Source organism: Corvus kubaryi, unplaced genomic scaffold (genome assembly GCF_017639235.1).
Source record: "Corvus kubaryi isolate FWS band 111438036 unplaced genomic scaffold, C.kubaryi_AGA036_p1.0 37385, whole genome shotgun sequence".
NCBI lineage: Eukaryota > Metazoa > Chordata > Aves > Passeriformes > Corvidae > Corvus > Corvus kubaryi.
In genome coordinates this window covers 25124263-25148556 of record NW_024581127.1, presented here as the reverse complement: position 1 = coordinate 25148556, position 24294 = coordinate 25124263, and the positions used below count along the sequence as shown (strand labels likewise).

The 24294-nt window shown below is 39.0% G+C and overlaps 1 protein-coding gene and 1 long non-coding RNA gene across 4 annotated transcripts in view; one reads left to right on the top strand and one right to left on the bottom strand.

Annotated features, from left to right (window-relative positions):
• LOC121668320 overlaps window positions 1-23194 on the top strand; it is a 36177-nt gene extending 12983 nt beyond the window's left edge. Inside the window, exons 2-4 of the long non-coding RNA XR_006017334.1 lie at window positions 19907-20041; window positions 21096-21127; window positions 22650-23194. This is a non-coding gene — a long non-coding RNA (uncharacterized LOC121668320). The remainder of the gene's footprint in view (window positions 1-19906; window positions 20042-21095; window positions 21128-22649) is intronic.
• TBC1D31 (TBC1 domain family member 31) lies at window positions 292-24274 on the bottom strand. 3 transcript variants are annotated; one of them, XM_042035977.1, is made up of 22 exons: window positions 24079-24274; window positions 21564-21710; window positions 20888-21003; window positions 18929-19107; window positions 16428-16579; window positions 15852-16011; window positions 15415-15615; window positions 14047-14223; window positions 13174-13253; window positions 12936-13082; window positions 12533-12666; window positions 11431-11564; window positions 10669-10848; window positions 9426-9658; window positions 8662-8814; window positions 7363-7498; window positions 6339-6431; window positions 4496-4636; window positions 3487-3681; window positions 2914-3085; window positions 1339-1455; window positions 292-651 (listed from the first exon to the last, which is right to left on the bottom strand). In XM_042035977.1, the coding sequence occupies exons 1-22, from the start codon at window positions 24153-24155 to the stop codon at window positions 506-508; spliced, it is 3270 nt and encodes a 1089-aa protein (XP_041891911.1). In that variant the 5' UTR covers window positions 24156-24274; the 3' UTR covers window positions 292-505. The 3 variants fall into 3 exon arrangements, with proteins under 3 accessions (XP_041891911.1, XP_041891912.1, XP_041891913.1); XM_042035978.1 differs by having other exon boundaries at window positions 2935-3085; XM_042035979.1 differs by lacking the exons at window positions 16428-16579; window positions 20888-21003; window positions 21564-21710; window positions 24079-24274 and having other exon boundaries at window positions 18929-19043.
• Window positions 24275-24294: the final 20 nt, after the last annotated feature.

Here is a 24294-nt window from a genome sequence, read left to right as displayed (position 1 = left end):
ATTAGTTTAGATCCTCCCTCCCCTTCTTTCTCGTGAAATGAACCTGCTAATGTGTGTAATAACGACATGCATCTCCAGCAGCCTGTACTCTACACCCTCTCTGGGCCTTGGTTTCAGTGTTTGGCTCTTGATGGAAAGGATTTTTTTCTCTAATTGCAAATTTCCCTGCTGCAACTTGTAGAATCCACTTACACATCACTGACAAAACCAACATTTTAACAGTGGTTTGTTTCTTGAAGTCAAGGCAGCCACCAAGAAAAATGAAGTATACAAATACTGCACATGCAGTAATTTAATGGTAAAAAGTGAGTTTATTTAGAAGTAACAAATAACAAGAAGTTTACAAACAACAGACATTTTCTAGCTAGCATTTTATTCTTATATAAAAATATCTCCCCAAGTCTTTAGTAAACAGTCTATGATCCATCCTGAATCACACTATACATATTTAGCTTTTCACTGATTAATAATCTGAAAGTACAGCTAAGGTCCAGAGCAAAGCATCTCAAGGTGACCATGTTGTAGCTGGGATACGAGTTGGAGGGTGTCTGTTTTGGGCCTGTGCAGTGAGCCTTTGTCTGAGCCGCCGGACTTCTGCCATCAGCTCCCGCTCCTGGCGTGCCAGTTCTGCTCGGCTTCTGTCTAAAGACACTGAAGTGCAAGAAACTTGGAATTAACGTTGCAACTAGTGGTTTTCCATAAACACTACAAATACCTGTTGGAAAACAGACACCTCTGGCAGAGAAATGCTGTTTTTTGGTACCACTGGATGTGAGGCAGCCCTCAGACCGGTAAGAGCAAGTTCTTTGAAAGCAGTGCCTCTGTTTGGCTACCAGGTCAGATGCTAATGGAGGCTACAGTAGGTCCAGAGGTTCCCATTGCCTACAGACTTTTGTACATAAGGTGCATTGGATTTTAAACTGTGCTTTCACTGCCAGAGTGGCTAGGACAGACCAGAGGAAATGATTAGACTAATTCTTGACTATAACTCCCAGTCATATTTTATGAAAGACAGCTCTATGTCCTTTCAACATTCCCAAATCATACACAACTATGAACACAGGAAAAGCATAGGCAAGATGATCAAGTCAGAATGTGACTAAACTAGGCTGAGGTTTACTAGGACCACTCTCATAACGTGACACACTTCAGGCACTTCCTACCTGTGCCACCCCTGGTAGGAAAGGCATTTTCTGCAGGTGTGAAAGAGAACACAACAATAAATTGGTTTACTATCCACTAAACACCTACACAACTAATGACTCAATCACACAGTCAGGTGTTCCAGCAATGCTTCTGAAACTAAATGTGAAAGGGAGTCCTAACTTAGAAACTTACTGCGTGGTGATGGTGCTAATGTAGACAAATCATTGAGATGGATGTTTCCAGACCTTGGCACCTGCTGGACTTCTAGCCCTCTCTCTGTACACGTGGCCTTTAAATCACAGTGTCTCTCTGTGGGAAATGGAAAGAAGGATCCTTTGTAAATTAAAAATATTTAAGCTTCTAGTGAATTTTTCTAGCTGGAGGTAAAACAGTTTTTCTCCAGGAAGCAAAGCTAGAACAATCACCCACTCCAGCTAATGGCAAGTACAATTTGCTCAGAATTAGAGGTCAGTACTCTTCAGGTCAAAGCTATGCATCACTGCATTTCATTTTACAGAATTACAGCTCTGCAATTTCATTAATTTCTTAAAATTCCCTTTAAGAAATTGCAGCTCTTCAAGAAATTACATGTGCTGTTTCTTCCTATGTAATTAATCTTCTGACAAATAGGCCACTAAGATTATATGGAATATGGCTACTCATGCTTGCAGTTTTAGGAGACACCCATTTTAATTATGCACAGTTGCAAATTACTCCATACTAAAACATTAGGTAAATAAGGACAAAGGCTGAAAAAGTTTGCCCAAAGCAACACTAACCACTTAACCCTAATATTAATCACTCATTTTATGTGAGCCTTGGAAATATGGTGGGGGGGATAGGAGAAATATCTGCAAAAACATATAAATGCAGCACTTGAGAAGGATGTGATGCCATGAAGATTTTTGCCTTTTCTTTTATACCCCTGTTATATCTTTTTACAACTTCTGTATTCTTAGTGCTTTTTGCCTACATTCTTGGACTTGTTTGTCAAGCTAAGAGACTAAACATTTTAGAAGCTTCGTAGCTAGGGATCAGTGTGCCCCAGACCCCAAGGTCCTCTCCAGAACACATTCTGTAAACCAAGATAGAACCATCCAGGGGAAGGTTCCTTGGGGAGGGGGGGCTCACTTGAGCCTCTCATTGGGGAATCTGTGATAGATAAGCTAATTAGTAAAACCTATAATGTTATACCCAATGGTGGGGGGGGAGACACAGAGACACACAGAGAGACACACAGGGATAGACTCGGCGGGGTGCATCTCAATGCATTCGACCTAGACGTGTACACCAAAGGATCCTTAAAATAAATACCAAGGTAAAATCCCTTTTCCCCTTCTAACCGTGTATGACTCTTGATTTTAAGACCAGGAAAAGGCATCAGATGTACTGGCCAATTCTGGAAGCACATAAATGTGTTGGGGTTTGTTGGGGTTTTTTTTGAACAGACACTTGGAAAAGCCACTTCTTGGTATAATACTGTATGTCCTCACAGGACAGCATTATTTGACAGAAAATTTCTAACGGATGCAGTTTTACAGTTGTCTTAAGATGAACTAAACCTGTGCTCTTACAAAAATGCCATTTATATTGCTGCATCTGATAGATATCAAACCGAGATTTCTTTCCAAGATATAACTGTTTCATGAAAGAATATTACCAAAAAGCACTTGTGTAAAGGAGTTATGCTTAAGTTTATCCCAAATATTGGACAGTTCATTTGTTGTTGAATGCTTCATGTTGTTGCATGCCAACATCCACACAGACCTGTATTATCTACGTGCTCACCAGAACAGCCATCTTCCCTTTGCAGCTTCTCAGCCAATTCTAATGCATCGTTCATTTTGTCATCTAAGAACTGCTTCCTGTGCTCATCTGCAGCAGCAGCCACCTTCTGCTCTTCCTCCAGTTGAGCTTTTTTGTGTACAACGTCTTCCCACTGTGCAACAGAGATATTAAATGTCTTCAACAGATGTGTTGCAAGGAAAAAGCAACAAACAGAACCATCTGGATTATTACAGATTATGCTTCACCCTAAAATCCAAATATATGAAGGTTTCATTTTGAAAAATGTCTCTTTCAAACACCTGGAGAAAGGTAGAAGTCTTGGGTCAGAGAAAAAAAAAAGAGAGGAACTTACAGAAATAGGAATATGCTCTCCTAAGGCTAAAATATCCTTACCAATTCACTCTAGTGCTTCCAGAAACTCCAGTCGAAACAGAAAAGGAGATTTCTAACAAAATATTTCCCGGATACATTTCAGTTTTGTGCTCTCCCTGGTACAGGCAAAAGACTGACATTTTTGCCAGGCCCACTTAGAAAAAGAAATTATGCAAATACCTTTTTTTCTTCTGTCTCCCTCATAGCCTTCAGGAGTTCAGCTTCTTTCACCCTGTTGTCATGCAGGAGCTTCACAATCTCTTGGTAGCACTTCTGCCGGTCCTGGTCATCACGCCTGAGTCTCCGCTGCGCTTGCAGCCTCCAGTCGGTGTCAATGTGCTTCTGCTCAGCTTTGGCTAGATTTTCTTCAGCCACCTAACAAAACACCTTTCTTACCAGAAATTCAGTCTGTTCCAACTGCACAGCCTTACCTACAGACCAGGCAAGACAAACTGAGGTGTTCTCCAGTATCCCTGTCAGATGTCCCTGCTAGAGCCACTCATTAACAAGTGCAGCTGACATAAGATTGATACCTGAATGCCAATACTTTCACCCACAACCATCTGCTTCCAAAAATCAAACGCTGTTTACAAAAATTCAGACCCGTATGTTTATTTCTAGACAATATACAAATGCAGATGCCAAGCATATGGGCAGTGGGATAGCTGCAACTATTTTTCCAACTGCACAGTTACAAGTTCAGAGCTTGGAAATCTGAGCAATTCGTAATGTCAAGCTACACACATTCATTACTGTGATCTAGAAGACAGTTTCTACAGCTGATTTTCCTGCCAAGTACTACCAACTGAAATCTCCTTTGAGATTTCATTATGGTTACAAACAAAACACGTTCCTTAACAGAAGGATAACTTGTTTTGAAAAGTACTTTTGAGTCTTACATGCTAAGTTTTGAGAAGTAAAAAAAAAAGTTAGTATTTCTGGCAGGTCCAGTGAATTTCAATATTATATAGCTGTTTGGACACTTCAGTCAGATTTTTGAAAACCTCAAAACTTTAAACATGGAATCTTAATCTATTAGTATAGGTACCTAGAAATTAGATTTCTTTAGAAAATATTTCCATATTAACTTGAACTAGTTAGTTGCAATCAAAATACTATGAACCAGTACTACTTGTATAAATTAGCATACTGACTGCCCAGAACACATGTTAAGATGCAACTGTCTTACTGTATGAGCTTTCTGTATTTCTTCTTTATTTATTTCTATCAATCTCTGAACACGCTGATCTTCCAGATCCACCTTTCTTCGATGGGCATCCACCTCTTCTTTCATTTCCTTTGTAACTGCCTCTTGGTCTTGGATTAGATGCTGCCAAGCACACAAACAAAAATTATTGTTGCTAAGCTACTAGCTCACATTGGTAATTCCATCTCTTTAATATTTATTAAAATGTCATTAAACTAGTATTTGAATATATCCCCACATCTCATCCCACTACATATCGTAACTGTCCAAGAAAGTCATAGACCCTGCTGTTTCATCTGCTTGGAATTAGATGAAGCATGAGTCCTAACAGTGGCGTGAGTCATGACAGGGGATGTAATTTCATTCTCTGGATTACTGTGGAGAATAAAAGCAGAATTCCAACCTAAATAAAGTAGACTCATCATGAAAATTTTAGCCAAAACCCTGAAATGTTTCACAAATATAAATTGTGTTTCATGGCACTGAGTTTGTAATAAACACATCTGCAGCTTGACCGCAGAGATGATTTGCCAAAGTAGTACAACCCAACAGCAGATCCAGAAAAAGCACCACCTTTTCTTCATGTTCACCAGGGCACATCATCTACACAATTTTCTGGAAAAGTCGTAACCCCTTCCCAGGCCTGTGGGAATCTGTTGGGCAACTGAGGCAAAGTCAACATACACGGCCTTTGAAGCTGGAGTAGGGACCCTCACTGATGGCAGTGAAACTGCCGGGAAAGCCTCTCTGCACAGACTCTTGTGGGCAAACAAGAGATCCTCAGCTAGTTAAATAATTGCTACCTTTCTAGCCTAGAGAGGATGATCACTGTAGAATTAGTTCCCTGACAGAGCTGACTTTACATGTACTGGAATACAAATGAGCTTAGCCTGGTTTGTGTTATGTAGCCACAATACAGTTGGCTGTGTATTGAATAAATAAATGCTAACAGAAAGTTAGCCCAGTCACACTCAGTATGAATTATAAAAAGTATATGACCAAAAGCTTTAAAAAACCAAAATATAAGTTGACACATGTTTCAAAATGAGTCAGAGAGCTGGATGTCTACTTCTCCTTTATTCCACTGGATCTACACATACTCAAGATGGGCACATGTAGCTGTGATTTCTAAACAACTTAACTTAGAATTTTTAACCAAAATGAACATTTCTAAAGCCTTCCATTGGCATCCTTGCTTTTCAGTAATGTATAATAATTATTTATAATAATTAACTAATATTTAAACAGAATTACTGGTTAAAGCCCTTTATTACTGAATAGCCTTATTTCTGAATAAATCTGTCATTTCAAAAAGGAACTGCACATTCCCAATGAACCATCCACTCCTTTTCGCTTAATGATGTTGTTGGCAACTAGACACTTTTTCATCATCTACATCAATCTGCTATACTGTTCTCTCCAGAAAATGCAGATATGTCTGGATATCACAGATGAAAAGGTGGGAGTTTCTGGGACGAGGAACACATTGTTATACACTTATTTCTTTTTTACATGTTCCTCACTTCCCTCAAGCAGCTGAGCCCACAGCTAAACCCTGCAGCAACCAAATGATACCTCGGCACAGAAGAACAAAATGGGGAGGATATGCGTATCTTCACCCAAAACTCCCCAAGATAATAGTGAGTTCTGCTAATGTTTTTATCAAAAGGGTTTATTCTAAAAAAAGTTATTAAAGAGGAAAAAGAGAAAAAACCAGACCCTCCTTTTCCTCACAAGGTCTGGTTGAATGAACACAATCAAATCCAAGAACTTCAAAGGAGGAACCATTAAATGTTTATATTTAATATGGTTCCCTAGTAATTACCTGTTCAAAACGCTGTTTTTGTGATTCAAATTCCATCTGTTGTAGTACTATATCTTGAACAGCAGCAGCTGTTTCTTGCTCTCTCATAGACGCCTTGTGGAGAAGAGAAACACATGAAAATACAGTAAAGAAATTCTTCTGCTTTGAATAAACATTATCAAGAAGAAAGTCCAAACCCCCATGCCCCTAAGTTCTGATTAACTTTCTGTCATATGAAGAATGGGAAATACTGCATAACAAAAGCACAGGGCAAGGTGGACAAGCAGCATAGGAAGAGTTTTGCCTCCAGCCAAGCTATGTTAGGGAAATACCAGTCTTGAACTAATGCAAATAACCTGCCAGATGCAGCTCTGAATCGAGGAAGGAGTCTCTGAAGCCAGAATACTGTGGAGGACAGTAGGCAGAAGGGGAAGTGGCCGCTTTGTACCTGGCAGAACCTGTGCTGAGCTGGAGCTAAGGAGTGTTACAGCACCCTGACTGCAGAAACAACCACACAGCTGCACTGTGCTCTGCAAAGTGTGTTGCTGAGACACAAGGAATAGCCCTGCAAAGGCTCAATTCATGCCCATGAGTTGCAAAAGCTTCCATTCGCAGCATCTGCATGCCATGGTGCCCGAGTTAGTAATTCGGAAGCAGAGCCAGGTCTGGCCAGAGGCCACTGCAGAGCCTCTCAATCAATGGCAGAGTTAATTTGCAATCTGGCCATACAGCCCACAGACAGCTGAGAACTGAGAATTCACTAGTCCTTTAAAGAGCCCATTACATTTTTCAATACTGCTAGTAATCAGTGAATCTGGCTTTTCTCAGGAATTTTGCCAGTTAAAGCAAGACAGTGGAACATACTAAGTGCCAAATAAAACTGTTAAATTATGCATTTACCACTTATAGTAGTCCACCTCATGCTAAATACACCTCTAGGCTCACAAATCACAGTATATCAACTAAAATTTTAGTTATGCATTTTTTCCTTGTTTATTTTCACTATTAAACCTTATGGAAAAGAATTGCCTGAGTAGTACTCAACCTTTCTTGCAATTTCATCATCAAGACGTTTCAGTTCCATTTGAAGCTGATCTTGCTGGTAGTTCAGAAAACGCCTTCTAGAAGCATCTAGAAGTTGCAGTTCCTTTACTTTCAGTTCTGTTTTTGCAACAGCAAGCCTTCAAGGCCAAAATAAACAGAAATAAGGGAACCTGTATATGTAAAAGGTCAGTACCAAAGAGCACAAACATGCTGTGCAGTTAGCCATTAGTTACTATGAGCTTGTCTCTAACTTACAAAGCTTAGGACAGCTGCTTTCATTCCTGTAAATTGTCCAGTTTTCATTTATGAGACAAAATTAAATTCACAGACACAGAAATATCTTCTAATGGCAATGTCTCCAGTTAAGCTTTGAAGTCCTGTACCCTGTCCCTATTCCACTTTAATAAGTACTAGTTTAATGTTGCAAGGATCCAAAACTGGAAACTACTCCTTAGAATAACTGCCAGTGTCCTGGTACCTCTTGCTGCACAAAATTAGTCCCAAGTTTATTTGGAAAATATCAAACTCTTTCGAGGAACAAAACCACAAACTCAAGAATTAGTTTGTTAATAAAGGCTTGCTGTCCTCTTTAAAAAAAACCTCTGTAGGTTACAGAGGTTTAGGAGATGTGCTCAAAAACGTAGTAGTTAGGGACATGGTTTAGTGGTGAACTTGGTGGTGCTGGGTTAACAGTTAGACTTGATGATCTTAAAGGTAATTTCCAACTTAAATGTTTCTATGATTACCTGTAGCTGATCTAAGAAACTGTGGAGATGTTGAAATTCTCTTAAACCTTCCCAACTGCAAAATGTACAAACTTACAGTTCAGCATCATTACTATCACAACTCTTTGCTCATCAACTGATACATAAAGCAGTCTTTTTTCTAGATCCATTAGAAATACAAGACTGCGTACAGTCACTGATCCTGTAAGTGACTCTCCTCTCTGCAGTGTGAGTCTGCCCACAGTGCAAGTCTGAAGTCTCAATGTGCAGACACACAGCAATTGACTGTTTAAGAGACTTTCCTATCCAAAGGAACCAGACAAATGGCTGGGAGCTGACACAAAAATATGAAGTGACTTGACCTTAATCTGCTGTATTCCCTCAAGGGAGTCATAGGCGAGGCAGTAATACAACCCAGATCATTTAATTCCCCCACCAAAATATGACCCATCAGACCACAGTTATCCCACATTACAATTTATACAAATTAGTGGTTATTTCTCCTTTACTCATGGTTAAAAATGTAATAGCAGGATACAGTAGCCAGACCCCTAATGTTTCTTATATTCTAATACCTCTGCCGCTGTTCTGCCAACCTCTTCTCTTCTTCCAGTAGGATTTTTCGCCTCTGTTCTTGAGCTTCTCGAAGTAATTTCTGCTTTCGATACCAGACTTCATCTTCTGCTTTCTGTTCCTGTGCTTTGGCTGCTGATTCATGTGCAAATTGTCTAAATGGAAGGAGGTCACATGTTAATCATTCAAACCAAATATCAAGAAATTACTTGATTACTTCGAAATTGGTAACAGTACTAGCAAAGAACTGCTCAAATGAGGTGACATAAAAGAACATGGCATCCCCTTCGTAGTGACAAAGTACATGAGGAAAAGTTACAATATTGACTGTTAGAGACAACAGGGCATTACAGATGAGTGCAGGTACTTCCTTCCTTGCATTCTTAACAAAAACTGGTTTCTAAGGGTGCCTTTTTGTCATGGTACCCACTGATTTCAATAGCAACCTAAGAACTCCTGGCCCTTCAAACTTGGATCCCACAATGTCAAAAGAGGTTTAGGCTCAGGCTATGAGCTTCCAAGTTTTTGGTGACTTGTGGCCCAGTATTTTCTGCTAATTAGCAAACATTTTCTATTTAAGATAAGACTGACAATTTAACTTAAAACCATGTCAAACCAAGCAACTCTCAACCTTTAGCAGCTATCTGAAGTCCTTTTCCTGAATTTTCTTGTCTCTCTTCTCAAGAATACACATTACAACACACAAAGGCAATTATGTCCACCTGTCCCTCCCAGTCTGAGACTGTCTTCAATTTTCCACTAATACCTCTCTCGCAAGTATTCAATTTCATCCTGTCTGATCTTCTCCCGTTCCTGAGCTTTATAATCCACAACGAATGTGGGATATTTATTAAATACAGGGTACTGTTCTTTTGTAAGTGGTGTGAAGTCATCAAGCATACGCTGTGGATGGATATCCAGTGGTGTAGCCTCCATAAGATGATAGGCTTCCTTAATCACAACATTAATGTCCACGTTGTTACGATGATGAAAGAAATACTGTAAGAGACATGCTGCCATTTACATTCTACTCAAGATTATGCACTTTAATGTATTTTTACATAAATATATATTTATTTTTAATATACGTATTTGGAAATAATCAGGAAGATTAGCAAGATCTATATTTCAACAGTTAATTAAAAAAGTTTTTTAGGTTTTCCCTACCAATTCATAAAACATCACCAGCTCAAGTGACTTGAGCCAAACTTCTTCAAGGTGTCAAAGTACGCTCTAGTTCTTTTCCTTGTCTTCAAATGGCAGCTGTGTAAGGGATCTGGGAAGCTAGGTGCCAATTCAGTGTCCAGCAGCCCACACAGTGACTCCTACCACTGGATAAACCTGCCTCGGCTTTCAATGTTCAACAATGAAGCTTGCAAGTTTCTCTTCTTGCAGGACTATTCTTCCTGTCAAAGATCTTAGCCACCAAGAAAATCTCTAAAAGGTCATTATTAAACATAGGAATAATGTTATTTGCTTGATGTCAGTCAAATTGACTGCTTATAAGCACATTTTAAAGGTGGAACCCTTTGTTTGCCTACAGAGATAATTTTCATAAGAAAAAAATCCTCTTCCCATGTAACATTAAACATAAGGAAACGTTTTAATTTAGCTGCAGAGAACATCCAATAATACTGCCTAATTTTCAAAATCGGACAGGAGGATAATGGAACAACATAACAAAATTATTGTGTATTGTCTCCAGAGGGAGAAGTCCATACCAGATCTTCAAAAAAGAGACAGAATTATTTTGTGGTTGATGAACTATTGAAATTTATAAAATGCCTTTTAGTGACATTAGAAAGCTTATGAAAGTTTTTAAATCTCTCCTTGCATGAAACTGCAGGAAATTGCTCAATGTTTTACTCATTTATTGTGTCTTTGTCAAGTACCAGATGATGTATTAATATATTAAGGTGGAAATGGATCTCCTTGTAACCTGTCTAACAACAGATACAATGTTTTATATGTCTTTTCCACATGATTGACTTAAATATGAAGACGTTTACCTCAAAATCTGCTGCTTGGTAACAGTGGAGCAAGGGAGCTCTGGAACATATAATATAGGCAACGACAACCATTAGAAAGTATGAAGGATGGTTGGAGAAAATATTGTCGAAGACTTTCAGCCATTCTTCTCTTGTTAGAACCTCAGATAAGAGTGTTTCTAGGAGAGGCCAAGCATAAACCTAAATTATTTGGGAAAATTGACAAAATAATCCATTAGTACAATTTTACCATCCCTCTTAAAGAAATAATATGATTTTTCTTGCCTTATACCAAGAATCTATTAATTTATGAAAGAAAGAGGAAATAAACCAGAACATTTCAAGATAAGTTTCATTACCCTCTCTAAACATTCAAGGGTAATCTGGGGTGATTATAAATACATTTCTTATTTCACTGGATGTCTAAATGTTCTGTTTAGATTTGTGAAACTAAAATCATCCTTAATGATAAACAGGGATTACAAAATAAATTCATCACACCTATATCCATGTAAAAAAAAGTACACTTATAATTAGATTAGTAGATTTTTAAGCAATGTGGACTTGAAAGCAAAAAACTTCTAAAGAACTACAGTAGCATATATATGATCATGGACAAGGAAAAACAACAGGTAAGCAATGATACATTCTTTACACTCCCACGTAATTCACTGTTATTTAATGAAAACTCCCCCCAAACTAGAAATACATCAAAATAAAAGACAAGCACACTATTATTCACTGCAGTATATTTTTGTATACAAAAGCTGTCTAGAATATTACCTGTGAAGTCACATTGTATTTTATTAAATGCTGAAGTAGTTCTTTGTCATGATGTGCCAAAACATTTTCCATCATACCAAGGACATTAACTGGAGGATTGGGAAAGTACTCAAACCAGTGCTGACAAAAATTAACTGAAAGAGAATAAGAAGCTGAACACAATCCACTGTAATCCAGAGTGAAAGACTCATGGCAACCTTTAAAGTTCGGTTATAAAGCTCATGCATTTAAGAGGTCGTTTCAGGCAGCAAAACCTATTTAAGATATTCCCACGTCTTCTCTTTCCTAGTATTCCTAAACCATTCCCACAGTACACTGCTCCTCCAGCTGCACTGGCATGAGTTTTTGTGTCATTACACAGTGAACCAGACTGAAGAACTAATTTGGCTCAAATATAAAATGAAGAAAAGTCTGTGAGCTGTGGAACTAAGGCATGGGAGGCAGATGGGAATACTTAAACCAGTATTTCTGTCTCACAAAACTACAGCCTGGACTGAGTAATTTTTAACCTACTAAGAATAATTTCAGTAAACTTGGATACTTATTCACCAACAGCATGTGGTTGCAAAGTGGGCATGTATGCTTGGCAGCACATATCTTCTGTAGACTTAGCAGCAGCTGTGACAACTAATTTAAGTGTAAAGCACTTTAATTTAGAATGTTTCTTCAGAATACAGCCACAGCCAGGGTTCAGACAAATGCCTAGTTTTGAGTTACCACATGCTCAGTACAACTAAACAGAGTAAAACCTTGAAAGAGATCATTCCCTGTTGACTGGAAGCAGGTGACAGGTGGGGTGGGTGGCTGTGACTACTCTTCCCATGTCTCAGAGACTTAATTATTATAACATAATTATGCTAGATACATTTGGGCTTGCAAATGCTAGATACATTTCGATTAGACTTTACAAACACTGTTAAAACTGCTAACTTTTTGCTAGAAACACTGCAAAAGGTTTTTGTTTTAAGCTCCATATTAATTCCTGGTAACACCTTGGTGGCCTCTTAGGAAATACCTTACGCATTTCAGCAGGGAAAGCTCTTTTGTGTTGGAAAGCTTAAACATGTTGCAGCATATTGGAGTTTTTAAAATCATTGCTTACCAACTACTGTAGCAACAACTTCAAAGCAGATCAGCTGGTTGTTCTGGAATAATTTTACAAATGGGAATGCTAGCAAAGGAATGTAAGGTGTCTCAGCAAAGATAGCAGACCAGTGAGCTAGAGCTGACAAGGTCCTGTACACAGAGGCAAACAAAGGTGTAGAAAACATCGGTCCAAAACCAAACAAAAATATAGTACATATTTTACAACCACAACATAGAAAGATTGTGAACTTCAAGACAGATGCAGGACTGTATGAGTTATCAAAGCAAAATTGCATGAGGGCATTACTATTTCATTTTAGAATTTTCCTTACAGCTGATTCCAGCTACTGGATACATTTCAGATGACTATATGAAAATAAAATCCATAATACTTAAATTTATACAAATATATATTTTACCTCTGTAGAACTCTCAGCAGTTTCCTACTTTTGATGGGATACTCTTTCTGAATATTTATGAACGCACTGTGGATTCCCCTATCTATCAGGCTACTGAATGCCAAGTGGTTTTCAGGAAGTTGTAATAAGGAACGCCAAACAAACATCCTGCAATTAAAATGCAGCCTTAGTCAAGCATAGGCCAGTAAACACAAGCAATTTTATTTTGTGCAAGCATGAACATGCACACAAAAAATACCTGTACTTAGCTGGATATTCTCCAAATCCTTTCAATAAGGCCCGCAGACGTTTCTTGTTTAATCCACCTGGCAATTCATTCTACAAAACATGGTATCAACAGTAAATGTAACCATTTTCTCTTTCTTTGCACTCTAATCTATTAGAGTGGCTAAATATTGAAGTTTCTCACATAGTGTAAAAAAAAAAATCAAATATGTATTGCTATATGTAACACAGTCCTAGGTACTTCAACAAAAACAAAAGATAATTCAAAACATCATTTATTGTCTCCTAAACTCAAAGAACAGCTGCCACCGATTTCAGTCAGAAGCAGATCAGACCCAAACTGACTGAACTATGTACTATTAAATGATGGATGCAGCAAAAACCATAAAGAATACTGACATAAGAAATAGATCATATGGTGACACATAAACAGGAAGACAGATATAGATATAGAAATATATACACATATAAGGCACATGATAAAGACAGAAAATGGCACAGTGATGACAGAGGGGAACAAATGTAACAGTAATTCATCTTCTAAATAATTAAGAAAAAAAGGAAATGGATTCTAGGCAGACATTTTAGAGGTGCCAATTTGCTTTCTGCAGGGAAGCAGATCAGATCTAGCAAATATCCATATGTGTCACAAGTTGCTTGAACAACTGCAGAGGTACCCCAAGCTGACTGGAGGCAGCTCTGGCTGTGTCACATACTGTAGGAGTATGGGCTAAATAGAGAGAGAAGATGGTACTAAAATTTCCTTAATGCCTGCTCTGCTCAAATATCCAAGTGTATCAGTGCCTGAATTTATTTTTTAAAGCAAATGGCAATGAAATATAAATGCTGCAGACTGAAGGACAAAATATTTGCAACTTCTTCCTACCTCTTTATTTTCAAGTGATGTATTTGCTTGCAGTTTTAGCAATCTGCTTTGAATTTTGCTTCCTTTGGATTTCCATGGCCCTTTTGACCCTCCAGAAGTCACTTTTGTTATCAGTTTATTTGCCTCTGATGTGTACTTGGGCCCATCTTGCACAACTTTGAACATGGATGGTGGAGGCTAGTATTAAGTGCAAATACCTTGGTTAAAATCTTGTAAAGCAGATTACACAGAAATATAATTTGTTGTTTACCTCTATTTTATGTGCCACATTTTTGAGTTTGATGGCCATAGAAAGAAGAATAGAAACACATTTGTACTGTAAATAAATACATATAGATTGTATACTCCTGAAAAACAATGTCCATGAATAAAACTGCCCTAACTACGAGAAGGTTTATGTAGCTTCCAAGCTAACTCAAACACCATGTTATTTCCTTTCCTTAGCAAACAGTCAAATATAATTGGGATAGTATAGATGTGTATCATGTACTGTCCAGGTTATTTACTTTAGTGTGTTTCTCAGTGTCATTAAAATACTTTGCATTTCTATAGCACCAGTTAAAAGAATACAGAAGACCTTTACAAACTTTAATTAGTCTTCAGTGTCAGGCAGGTATTAATTAATTCAATGCTGGAGATTGTGAAAGCAAGTGACAAAGTGGATATCCCAGTTCATGTCAAACTGTCAGCAAAAGTGCAAATGGAATGCGTGTGACATCTTTACACATCCTTCCTCAGCTCCAACTCCATCATTATCCAGAGCTGGTTACTGTTTACTTCAAAGACATAGTGATTAAAGATACATGGAATTCTGTATTTAGAAATGTGACTCCCATTAATAAATTAATGTAATAAAATAAGAACTGGTATTTAGAATGTTTGTTATTTAGGAAGGATTAGGAGTGTATGATTGTGCCATAAATGATGGGTGCTGGTATCCAATAACATGGTAAGAACAACAAAATCACAGTAACAAAAGCACCATTCATGCCCACAGTTTAAGAGAGCGTTAGCTGCAAAACATTTCCTATAGGAAATGGAACAGAAAAGGCACAATTATTCTGTTTCCATCTCCCCCAAAACACCATTACAAAAAGAAACTGATGCAGACAAATTGCTGTAGAAAGAAATACCATTTCCCTATTCTTCCAACACCAGTAACACAGTGATATATATACCTTAAAAACACCAAATTACCTGTCAGGCTGGAGGAACTATGAAAGAAACTGTACAGATCACTGTTTCTTTATTTGTATTGTTAAATAAGGCACTTCAACACGTCTGCAAACTACTGCTGATGCAAAAGATATGCAGACAAATATCAACTTTAAGGGGATTAAAGCTCCTGTTTTAAGAAATGTAAAATACCTTATTTCCTTCTTGAGTCAAAGCTTGGACACTGTATAAGTTAAGGCTTCCATTTTCCATTACTGAGGCAATATACTGTCCGTTGGGGCTAATCACTGCTGTACTAATTCCCTCTTCAGGACTCCCAATGTCAAAAAGAAGTTTGCATGTTTCTATATTGATAAATCTCATAACATTATCTTGACTTAACACTCCAAGGACCTATAAGTTAAAAGGATTCATCCATTAATACTGCCAGTGTAAAACAAAGTGGAATACCCAATTCAGCAGTGACATTCCATTAAACTAAAGGAGCAATTGAGCAAAGATTCAGCACAGTAACTTTCTTCTCGTATCTTGTGAGCCCATATCCCCAGTGCCACCCAAAAGCCCTCCAAGTATAGGTGTTGAACCAACTAACCAAATACTCCTGTCTTAAGCTTTATAAAAAAACTGACCTGACTGGAGCCCCCATCAAAACTGCCAGGGAGGAATTCCAGATGACGGACAGCTCGCACTTTCTCAGGCATCTGGATTATTCTTATCAACCGCTTTGATTCTAAACACCATAAGTGAAGATGATTTGATTTCCCACCAGCTACCAAAGTCCGACCATCCCTGGATCACAGATGAGGTAATGTTTCCATCAGCATAGTATAATTTAAATTAGGGTTAGCTAAAGAGAGAGATTGTTCATTTTATTCTATGCCCTCAAATCACTTTTGCATCTGCCATTATTTCTGTGATACTCTCCTGAAAGAACAAAATAGCTCCTAAATAATAAAATTGCTTTAGTAAAGGATAGTTTAAACCTTGGTGGTCACTAAAAATCAACCTATTTTATTTCAACTGCTATGAGACTATAATAAAAACTGCTACTGATCCTTGCTGAAAGTATCAGTCACAGCAGAGTTCAAAAGCTTACCATAGTATATAGCTCAATACTTTCATAAAATACTACAAATAAAGAAAGAGAACCTGTTTAAAACCATGATTTTTTAGTCTGCCTTAGAATGTTTAAAATAGCAATTTACCTGGTAACTGCAAACACCTTATAAAATAATACAGAACCTTCTACAGGAGTTGGCAACTGGTATTTACAGTGAAGAGTATCAAATTCCCATGCAAAAACAGAATTATCTTTGAAACAGCTGAGAATGGTGTTACTCAATGGAAGAAAAAAAACCTGGAAGAATATGGAAAAGAAAAAAAAATGGGATGTTGTCAAGGAAGTACATTTTAAATTAACCAAAGTGCATGGCAAAATAAAGCATGGTAGGTGTGGCTATTACCGTAACTGTGCAAGGCTTGGATCTCACAGGGAACCAGTCCCTGTTCCCTGTGACAGTCTAGAGAGGAGCTTGCTCTCCTTGCACTGGTTAAAACTTGTACCGTTTGCTAAGCCACTTTAACTCACTGAAATAACTTAAATTTTATCTTTCTTATTTTTATGACTGTAAAACCTTATTGTTTCGGATGAGGGCCAGAAAGGACATAATATAAACGCTGGGGACATCACTGGCTGAGATTAAGTCAGTGCTACAAAGTTCATAGTTTTGGTCTGAATGATCTCTTGGGGCCTTGAAAATCTTGAAATACGGATATATGGGTTGGGTTTCATCTTAGTGACTGAAAGCTGGACATTCAGGTCAAATGAGTCACTTGACAGTGAGCAAAAGTAACCTGTGGGAAAAAGAGTCATCTCAGCTACCAGAGTCATTTATCTTCAGACAGAGCTGTCTGTCCTTCAGGGACCCTGAGGAAGACTAGACAATGAATTGAGAGAAGATGAATGAAGTTTAAATTTTGGTAAACTGGAGTATCAAATAGTTGCTAATTTTCTGCTTTGCTATAGAAAAATACCACAGGATGGTCACAGGCAGCTGTTGAATCAACAGTGGTGCTTTGGAAATGGACATTGTAGATGTGTTTGTCTTCTTTTCATTTGTCTCACCTGCTGTCTGTTCACTCTGCACCTCAGTCTCTATGTTTTTAAATTACCTTTGCCCCATGCCAACCTAATAGAAGGTGTATGTTGGAGTGCAACTGGGCTTAAGAGGCCATCAAAAAGTACAAGATTAGTGTGACACTGCTACACTGGCCCACAGAGCAAGCAAGAATCCATCTTTGCACCCTGAGTGTCAGGCCTGCAGTCTAATAATAAACCTGAACTTCAGTAAAGCACTTACTCATCTGTATGTCTTAGATCGTGGCATGAGAATAAATACCATTATTCTAAAGACAAAAAAATGGAATCTAGATCATTTGCATAATGTCCTATAAGAAATGGTAGCACCAAACCAAGACAGCAGGCACTTGATTCCCAAATGTGATCTGTTAATTCAATCATAATCGCTGTTTGGCTTTAAAGGTTGTTTCCATACTGCAACATCCTGATCCTACCAAATTCCAAGAGCCATTTACCAATAAGAAGTCCCTACACATAGCGTACACAAAGAAAGGTACTGAGCAGTAGAAAAATCTTGTGTCCACTAAAGAAATGCCTGCCTCTTTGGAGGGAAGATGTTATAATTATTTTAGCAACACACAACAGTTTTAATAAACAAACAAAAATTTATGGATGATCTTTCACAGTAATTGCTAGATGACTATTTTAAGCTGACAGAATTTCTGCCTGACCCAGAACTGGGTGAGGATACTCAAATGAATAGCCTGGGTCTCTGCAAAAGCAGCATGGCTTTTTAGTGGCCAGCCTGATGAGAACTTTGGTTTGAAGTGGTGTTTGTCAGATTATTCACTGCAGGGCAGCACGTGTGCAAGCCATGCTCAGGCACTGTGTCAGGACTTTCTGTAGTACTTAGACCAAAGTGTGGCATTTGGTGGCGCAGGCAGACCTGTTTAAAGAGTGTAATGCTAAGGGAGAACTACTTAAACCACTCCCTGACACAAACATGTCATCCTTCTCAACCCATGCTGTTCCAGTGTGTCTGTGCAGCAAACAGAAGCAAAGAAACCACTAGGCTGAAAAGCAGCAATTTTTTTTTGCTGAGTTCCTTTTCAGCCTTGTTTGTTCCCACATTCAGTGTTTTGCATGCACACACAGAAGAGCTGTGGAAGAAGAAGCTGAATGGGGCAGGTGGTGGTGACTGAAGTTACCATTATGACACCAAAACTGTTTTTTTAACAACACCCTTAAATCCCACTATCATTCAGGTTGGAATCAATCTACACAGGTCCTCTGAGCCCACCCTAGGCTACAGCAAGGTCAACCTAGAAGATGGTTCCAACTTCCAAGTTAAATTGGGTTTAGTCAAAGTCATATCCAAGCAAGTTTTGAGTATCTCTAAAAATGGAGGTTCCTTAAAAGTTCACAGTACATCTCTGCAATTATTGAGTTATGGTTTCAGTGGTCTGGGTGATGTGATAGGATGAGAGTTAAGATGATATGCCCAAAGAAGACAAAAAAGATTCAGCTGTATTTTAAAGACTATTTACAAGTAATATGATTTTAATATGTGATGTTATACCTCCTGTGGTGTGCTTGTTCACCCTTTAGCAGTTGCTCTTTACTCACCTTTTGTATACCCACAGACTGACGAACATTCAGCTTTCTTATTCTTTGAAAGGTGTCCAAGTCCCACAGTTGAGCTGTATCAGTGGAAGTAGTGATGGCATACTTGCCAGAGCCATGGACAGAGATGGAAGACACTGAAGAATCATGGCCTCTCATCCAACTAACTAGCTCCTGGGTTCCTGCAGAAGTTGATGAAAATGATATGAAAGTCATTCAAAGTGGAACAACTACTACTTTAATCTTTATTGTCAACACTATACCGTGAAAGAGACTTTTAAGCATAACTAGTATATCACCATTTGCGATCACAGTCCAACAAACAAGAAACAAAGGTCTCAGTCTTCAAACAGCTATTAAACCATAGAGAGGCACAACTTTCTCCTCATCTCCAAATAACCGATTTTTTAAGTTATGCTCAGTTCTGCACAGAAAGCTAACTTGCACAGACTTGTTTAATTTAGCCTAAAAATCAGTCTTAAAAAGTCATGAACAATGTGATCAGTGAAGTTCAGCATGCCTCATAGAATATCTGATGTGAACACCCACAGAAGCTGAGACTGAATGTTCTAGTTAGAATTCTGCACTTGTTTTTACTTGTGGACAGAATGTGTGAATGATTACACAACTATTTACAGGTGCAAAGAAGAAAGGTTTAATGAGAACGGGCTATGACAATAGAAAGGCAGAGTCAGAAAGCAACAGCTCATTAATCTTTTAGAATCCAAAACATTTTTATGCTGTGCACTGCATTCTAAGGAAATGGTTCCTCTGACTACACTGTCTCCCACTTGTGACTGCATGACCACTAATCTTCCCTCAGCAACCAAACTGCACTTGCGGCAATTACAGTGTTTACATTGGGTGGTTTGCCTGGCAGTCCATGGGGTGGTTCCAGCTACTGCTGTGCCATCAAAGATAGGAAATGGCTACAAAGCAGCTCATAAAGACTAACAGTCAAACTTTCTGCTGTGCTTACAGACAATGGAGTACTTAAAACTATCATCACCTGAGAGGTGACATGGGATTAGAGAGTCTTCTAAAGAAGGGGATGGAGCCCATCAAGTAACTACTGTCTAATACTCCCTAAGAATAGTTCACCCAGTACCAACTTAGGTGAGTACCATTTCTATTTTAGAACATTCTTCAGTATGACTTGATAGTGCATCCAAATGTCTTAAGTTTGGTCTTCCTGTTGTTGAAAAGAAGAGAAAAAGTGCAGAGGATTTCAGGCTTTGACTCTTCCTCTATTTTGAGGAACATTGTGTTACATTAAAATCTTCACAGATAATCTCAAACTCTAAAACTGTAGATGAGTGATTCCTACAGCTTTTTAAAAAGATTGAAATTCAGATTATATTTGGATAGAATGAAGACATTACAACTGCATTTTCTGATAGGTAAAGAATAATTTATGAAGAATGAATTGTTACTGCCCTTTACCATTTAACTTCTAATCAAGACAGAGACACATAGCTGTGAAGTTAATTTTTAATATTGCTTTTGAATAAGGATATAGAACTACTTGAATACTCAAAAGTATTGACATTTAGTGTACATTGTCACTTTGTTCAAATATTTTGCTGTAAATATAGTTAAGAACTTGTTCAGTTGCAAACTAACATACTGTCAACTGGCTTTGGTTTTAATGGAGTACCTCATTCTAAGCAAACATTTAAAAAAAAGGTAACATACATAACTACAGTCCTGTGGTGGACTTCAGTTAAACAGATGCCTGTGTGACTCAGTGGGAATAAAGAACTTTGGCAAAGCAAAGGGTTCATTTAGGTTCATTTACCCACAGGACTATAGCCCAAACTTTTCTTTGTCAGACATATGGCATGAAATACACAGTATGATTTCCATAAAACAAACTATCCAAAAATTTAAGATCAAAACTAAAATTATGTAGTTATTTCATGCCAATACAGATAGCATTTAAACTTTGAAATTACTCCTTACCTGTATCAAAGCACTTAACAGAATAATCTGCCAAAGCCACAAGGAATTCTGTCTTTCTGCGAAGATTAAATGCCAAAGCAGTGCAAGCTTGCATTGTTCTCTGAACAAGGTTGAACCTATTTAAAAATACATATTCTCTTGTGTTAGGAAACTTCGGTTCATTTAACATGAAGTAAAATAACTTAATCGGTTTCAATATATTTCACAGAGAGAAAAAATAAATCAACTCAGAAGAACGGGGTAAGTAAATCATATCCAATTATAACAGATCTAAAAATCAGTGCTAATATTTTAAAACTCAGTAGTAAAAAGCTAAAGGACTGGTTGATGTCTTTCTGCAAATGAAAACACTAGGTCTAGTCTACTGTAATTCATGGCTCATTCATTGATCCGTTTGCCAAAGAATAACTTCTTGTGGAAGCACTTAAGTTCTGTGGCATTGCTGTTCTGTTTAGTTACAAGCCTCTGATCTTTTTGAGCAGCTAAACGAATGAAATAACATTTAAGGAGCCTACACGACACACTGGGTTGTAGTCTCAGCCCTGAGCAAACTATTATCTATTTAAAACTATCGAGTTAAAACCCAACCTGTGGGATCCTGTCCAGGCAACTTCCATGCCCCTGAATGCTACAGATGTCTCAGACAATTAAAAAGTCTTGACAGAAATATTCTTACCTGTTCCCATTCAAGTCAAAAACGTATATATTCCCTTGGCGGTCTCCAGCAAGGAGAGAATCCCCAGAACTGTCAAAAGCCGCATTCAGAAAATGTATTGTCTTTGAATGGTACCCTTGGACACTGCGAATGATGTTTACTATAACTCTGGGAAGAAAGCCAGAAAAACAACCACGCTTAGGATCATTTTATTACCATGTATATTTGCAAGACATAGGATTAAAATGTTTCTATCTTATGATTTTACAAATCTGATATTCCATGTTCTATGAAAAATCTTCCATGAAATCCATGTATTTCTAATATAAAAAATATACTACAGAGGAAGTAATTCACTGGGTTGGAAGGTAGGTAGGGGGAAATTCACCATTCACAATCCTTTTGTGTGGTTCCTGGTTACCTGATTTCCACTATTAATGAATAACACTGATAATATATGCTGATGTATCACCTACCAATGAATCTGAAAGCCCAATTCAACACTCAGCAAGGAACGTGGCTCATCATTACCACTGCAAAGAAATGTTCTAGAAAACTAAGAAGCTGTGCATTACTGTAAGAAACCACTCTGATTAGGTGTGGGAAAAATCAGTTTTAGTATCACTTCTTTTCACAGTCTTCAAAAGCATGGGGATTGTTAAGCCTGGAAAAGAGAAGGCTCTGGGGTAATCTAATTGTGGTCTTCCAGTACCTGAAGGGAGTCTACAAGAAAGGTAGGGAGACTTTTTACAGGGGCCTGGAATGACAAGACAAAGATGAATGGCTTCAAACTGAAAGAGAGGTTTAGATTAGGTTTAGACATTAGGAAAAAATTCTTTATTGTGAGGATGGTGAGATACTGAATCAGGCTCCCCAAAGAAGTTCTGGATGCTCCAACGCTGGAAGTATTCAAGGCCAGGCTGGATGGTGCTCTGAGCAACCCGGTCTAGTGGAAGGCCCATGGCAGAGGAGTTGGAACTAGGTGATCTTTAAGCTCCCTTCCACTCCAAACCATTCTATGATTCTATGAAGAAAGCCTTGTTTATTACTATTCATCTGAGATATTATAGAAAAAAAGTTTCCAGTTGTCCATTTCTATCCTTGTAGGGTGCTGTCCACATAATATGGAGCCAGATGCAGAAATGTGCAGAATAAGCTGTAAGAGGAAGGTTTTTCCAGGAAGTAGGACATCAAGATTTCGAAGATCTGCTACTCTTGGATTTACTGCCTAACACTAAGCAAGGCAATCATTTTGTATTATCACTTGGATGTAAATTCACAGTTAAACTAAACACCTAAAACTGTGCAGGATATTGGCAGGCTGATTAAAGACTGCAGAGCACTTGCAGAATGCTCTGACCATGGTTATACAAAATGCTGATAGCTCTCTGAGATGCAGAATATGCTACTCAGCACTTGCATGGGGCTGTGGGGGCATGTTACAAAGTCTGAGTGAACACCAGAAGAAGAGTCATACATCCATGGTGCAGACTAGAGATAGAACTAATTGCACCTCACTGTTAAGCCTATTCTTTTCTTCAATAAAAGGACCATAAAAATGAAACTAGAAAGATAAGATATTTTAAATTATAATTAAAATCTAATGATGTGGGGGGGGGGGGGTTATGACATTAAAGACCCTAACAAATGAAGTATGACTTCTGCTTCTAAAACCACGCTGAAACGCAAGTACTTATCACCGCAGCTACAGTATCTCCCAAGACCTTCACAACGTTGCTCTCTGCCTTTCAGAAGTTTTCCTGACACTAAACTAACCCAGCAGAACAGAGTTAGGAGTTCACGGCGCTGCATCCAGAGGCCCCCAGGGCAGAGGCACCCAAAGCAGCATTTGTGCTGCTGCTTTTCAGCTTGGACCAGGCAGTATTTACATAGCATACCACACTGCGATTAAACTCTGGCAATTCCCCCATGGCATTTTATTCAATACCACCAAAACCGAAGCACTAAACTGGGGTAAGTGCCCAGCCAAACTGTGAGCAGCCTGAGCACGGAGGTTTCACAGCACCCTCGAGGACCTGCTCCGCTTTCAAGAGAGCATGTCATCGATACACGTAAGTATCTCAAAGGTGGGTGCCAAGAGAATGGTGCCAGACTCTTTTTGGTGCCAGCGACAGGACGAGGAGCACTGGCCTTAAACTAAACCACAAGAAGTTTCACCTCTACAGGAGGAAGAACTTCTTTACGTTGAGGATGGCAGAGCACCAAACAGGCTGCCCAGGGAGGTCGTGGAGTCTCCCTCTCTGGAGACTTTCCAAACCCACTTGGACGCCCTTCCACGTAACCTGCTTTAAGTTGCCCTGCCTTGGCAGCGGGGTTGGACTGGATGATCTCCAGAAGTCCCTTCCAACCCTAACGATTCTGTAATTCAAGGGGAACGTGCTCCTTCGTTACCTAACCGGGTATCCTCGCGCTGCCCCTTCAACTACCCTGCAGAGGCTCAGGTGGGCCCGGGTCAGCCCTGCCCCATCCGCCCGCTCCTCTCGGGCAGCCGCTCCCCCCGGCCCGTCCCCGTTACCCCCGCGGTGCGGCCGCCCCGGCCCTGCGGGTCCAGACGGGCCCCTGCCGCCGCTCGCCCAGATCGCAGCGCTCCATCCCCGCCCGGCGCCGCCGCTCCCGCGCTGCCCTCAGAGCTCCGCCCACGCTCCAAACCTGGGGGCGCCGCACACGTGGTACAGCCCGCTCCCGCTTCACCAATGGAGAGGAGCCGGAAGGGAGGCGAGGGCTCTCCCCG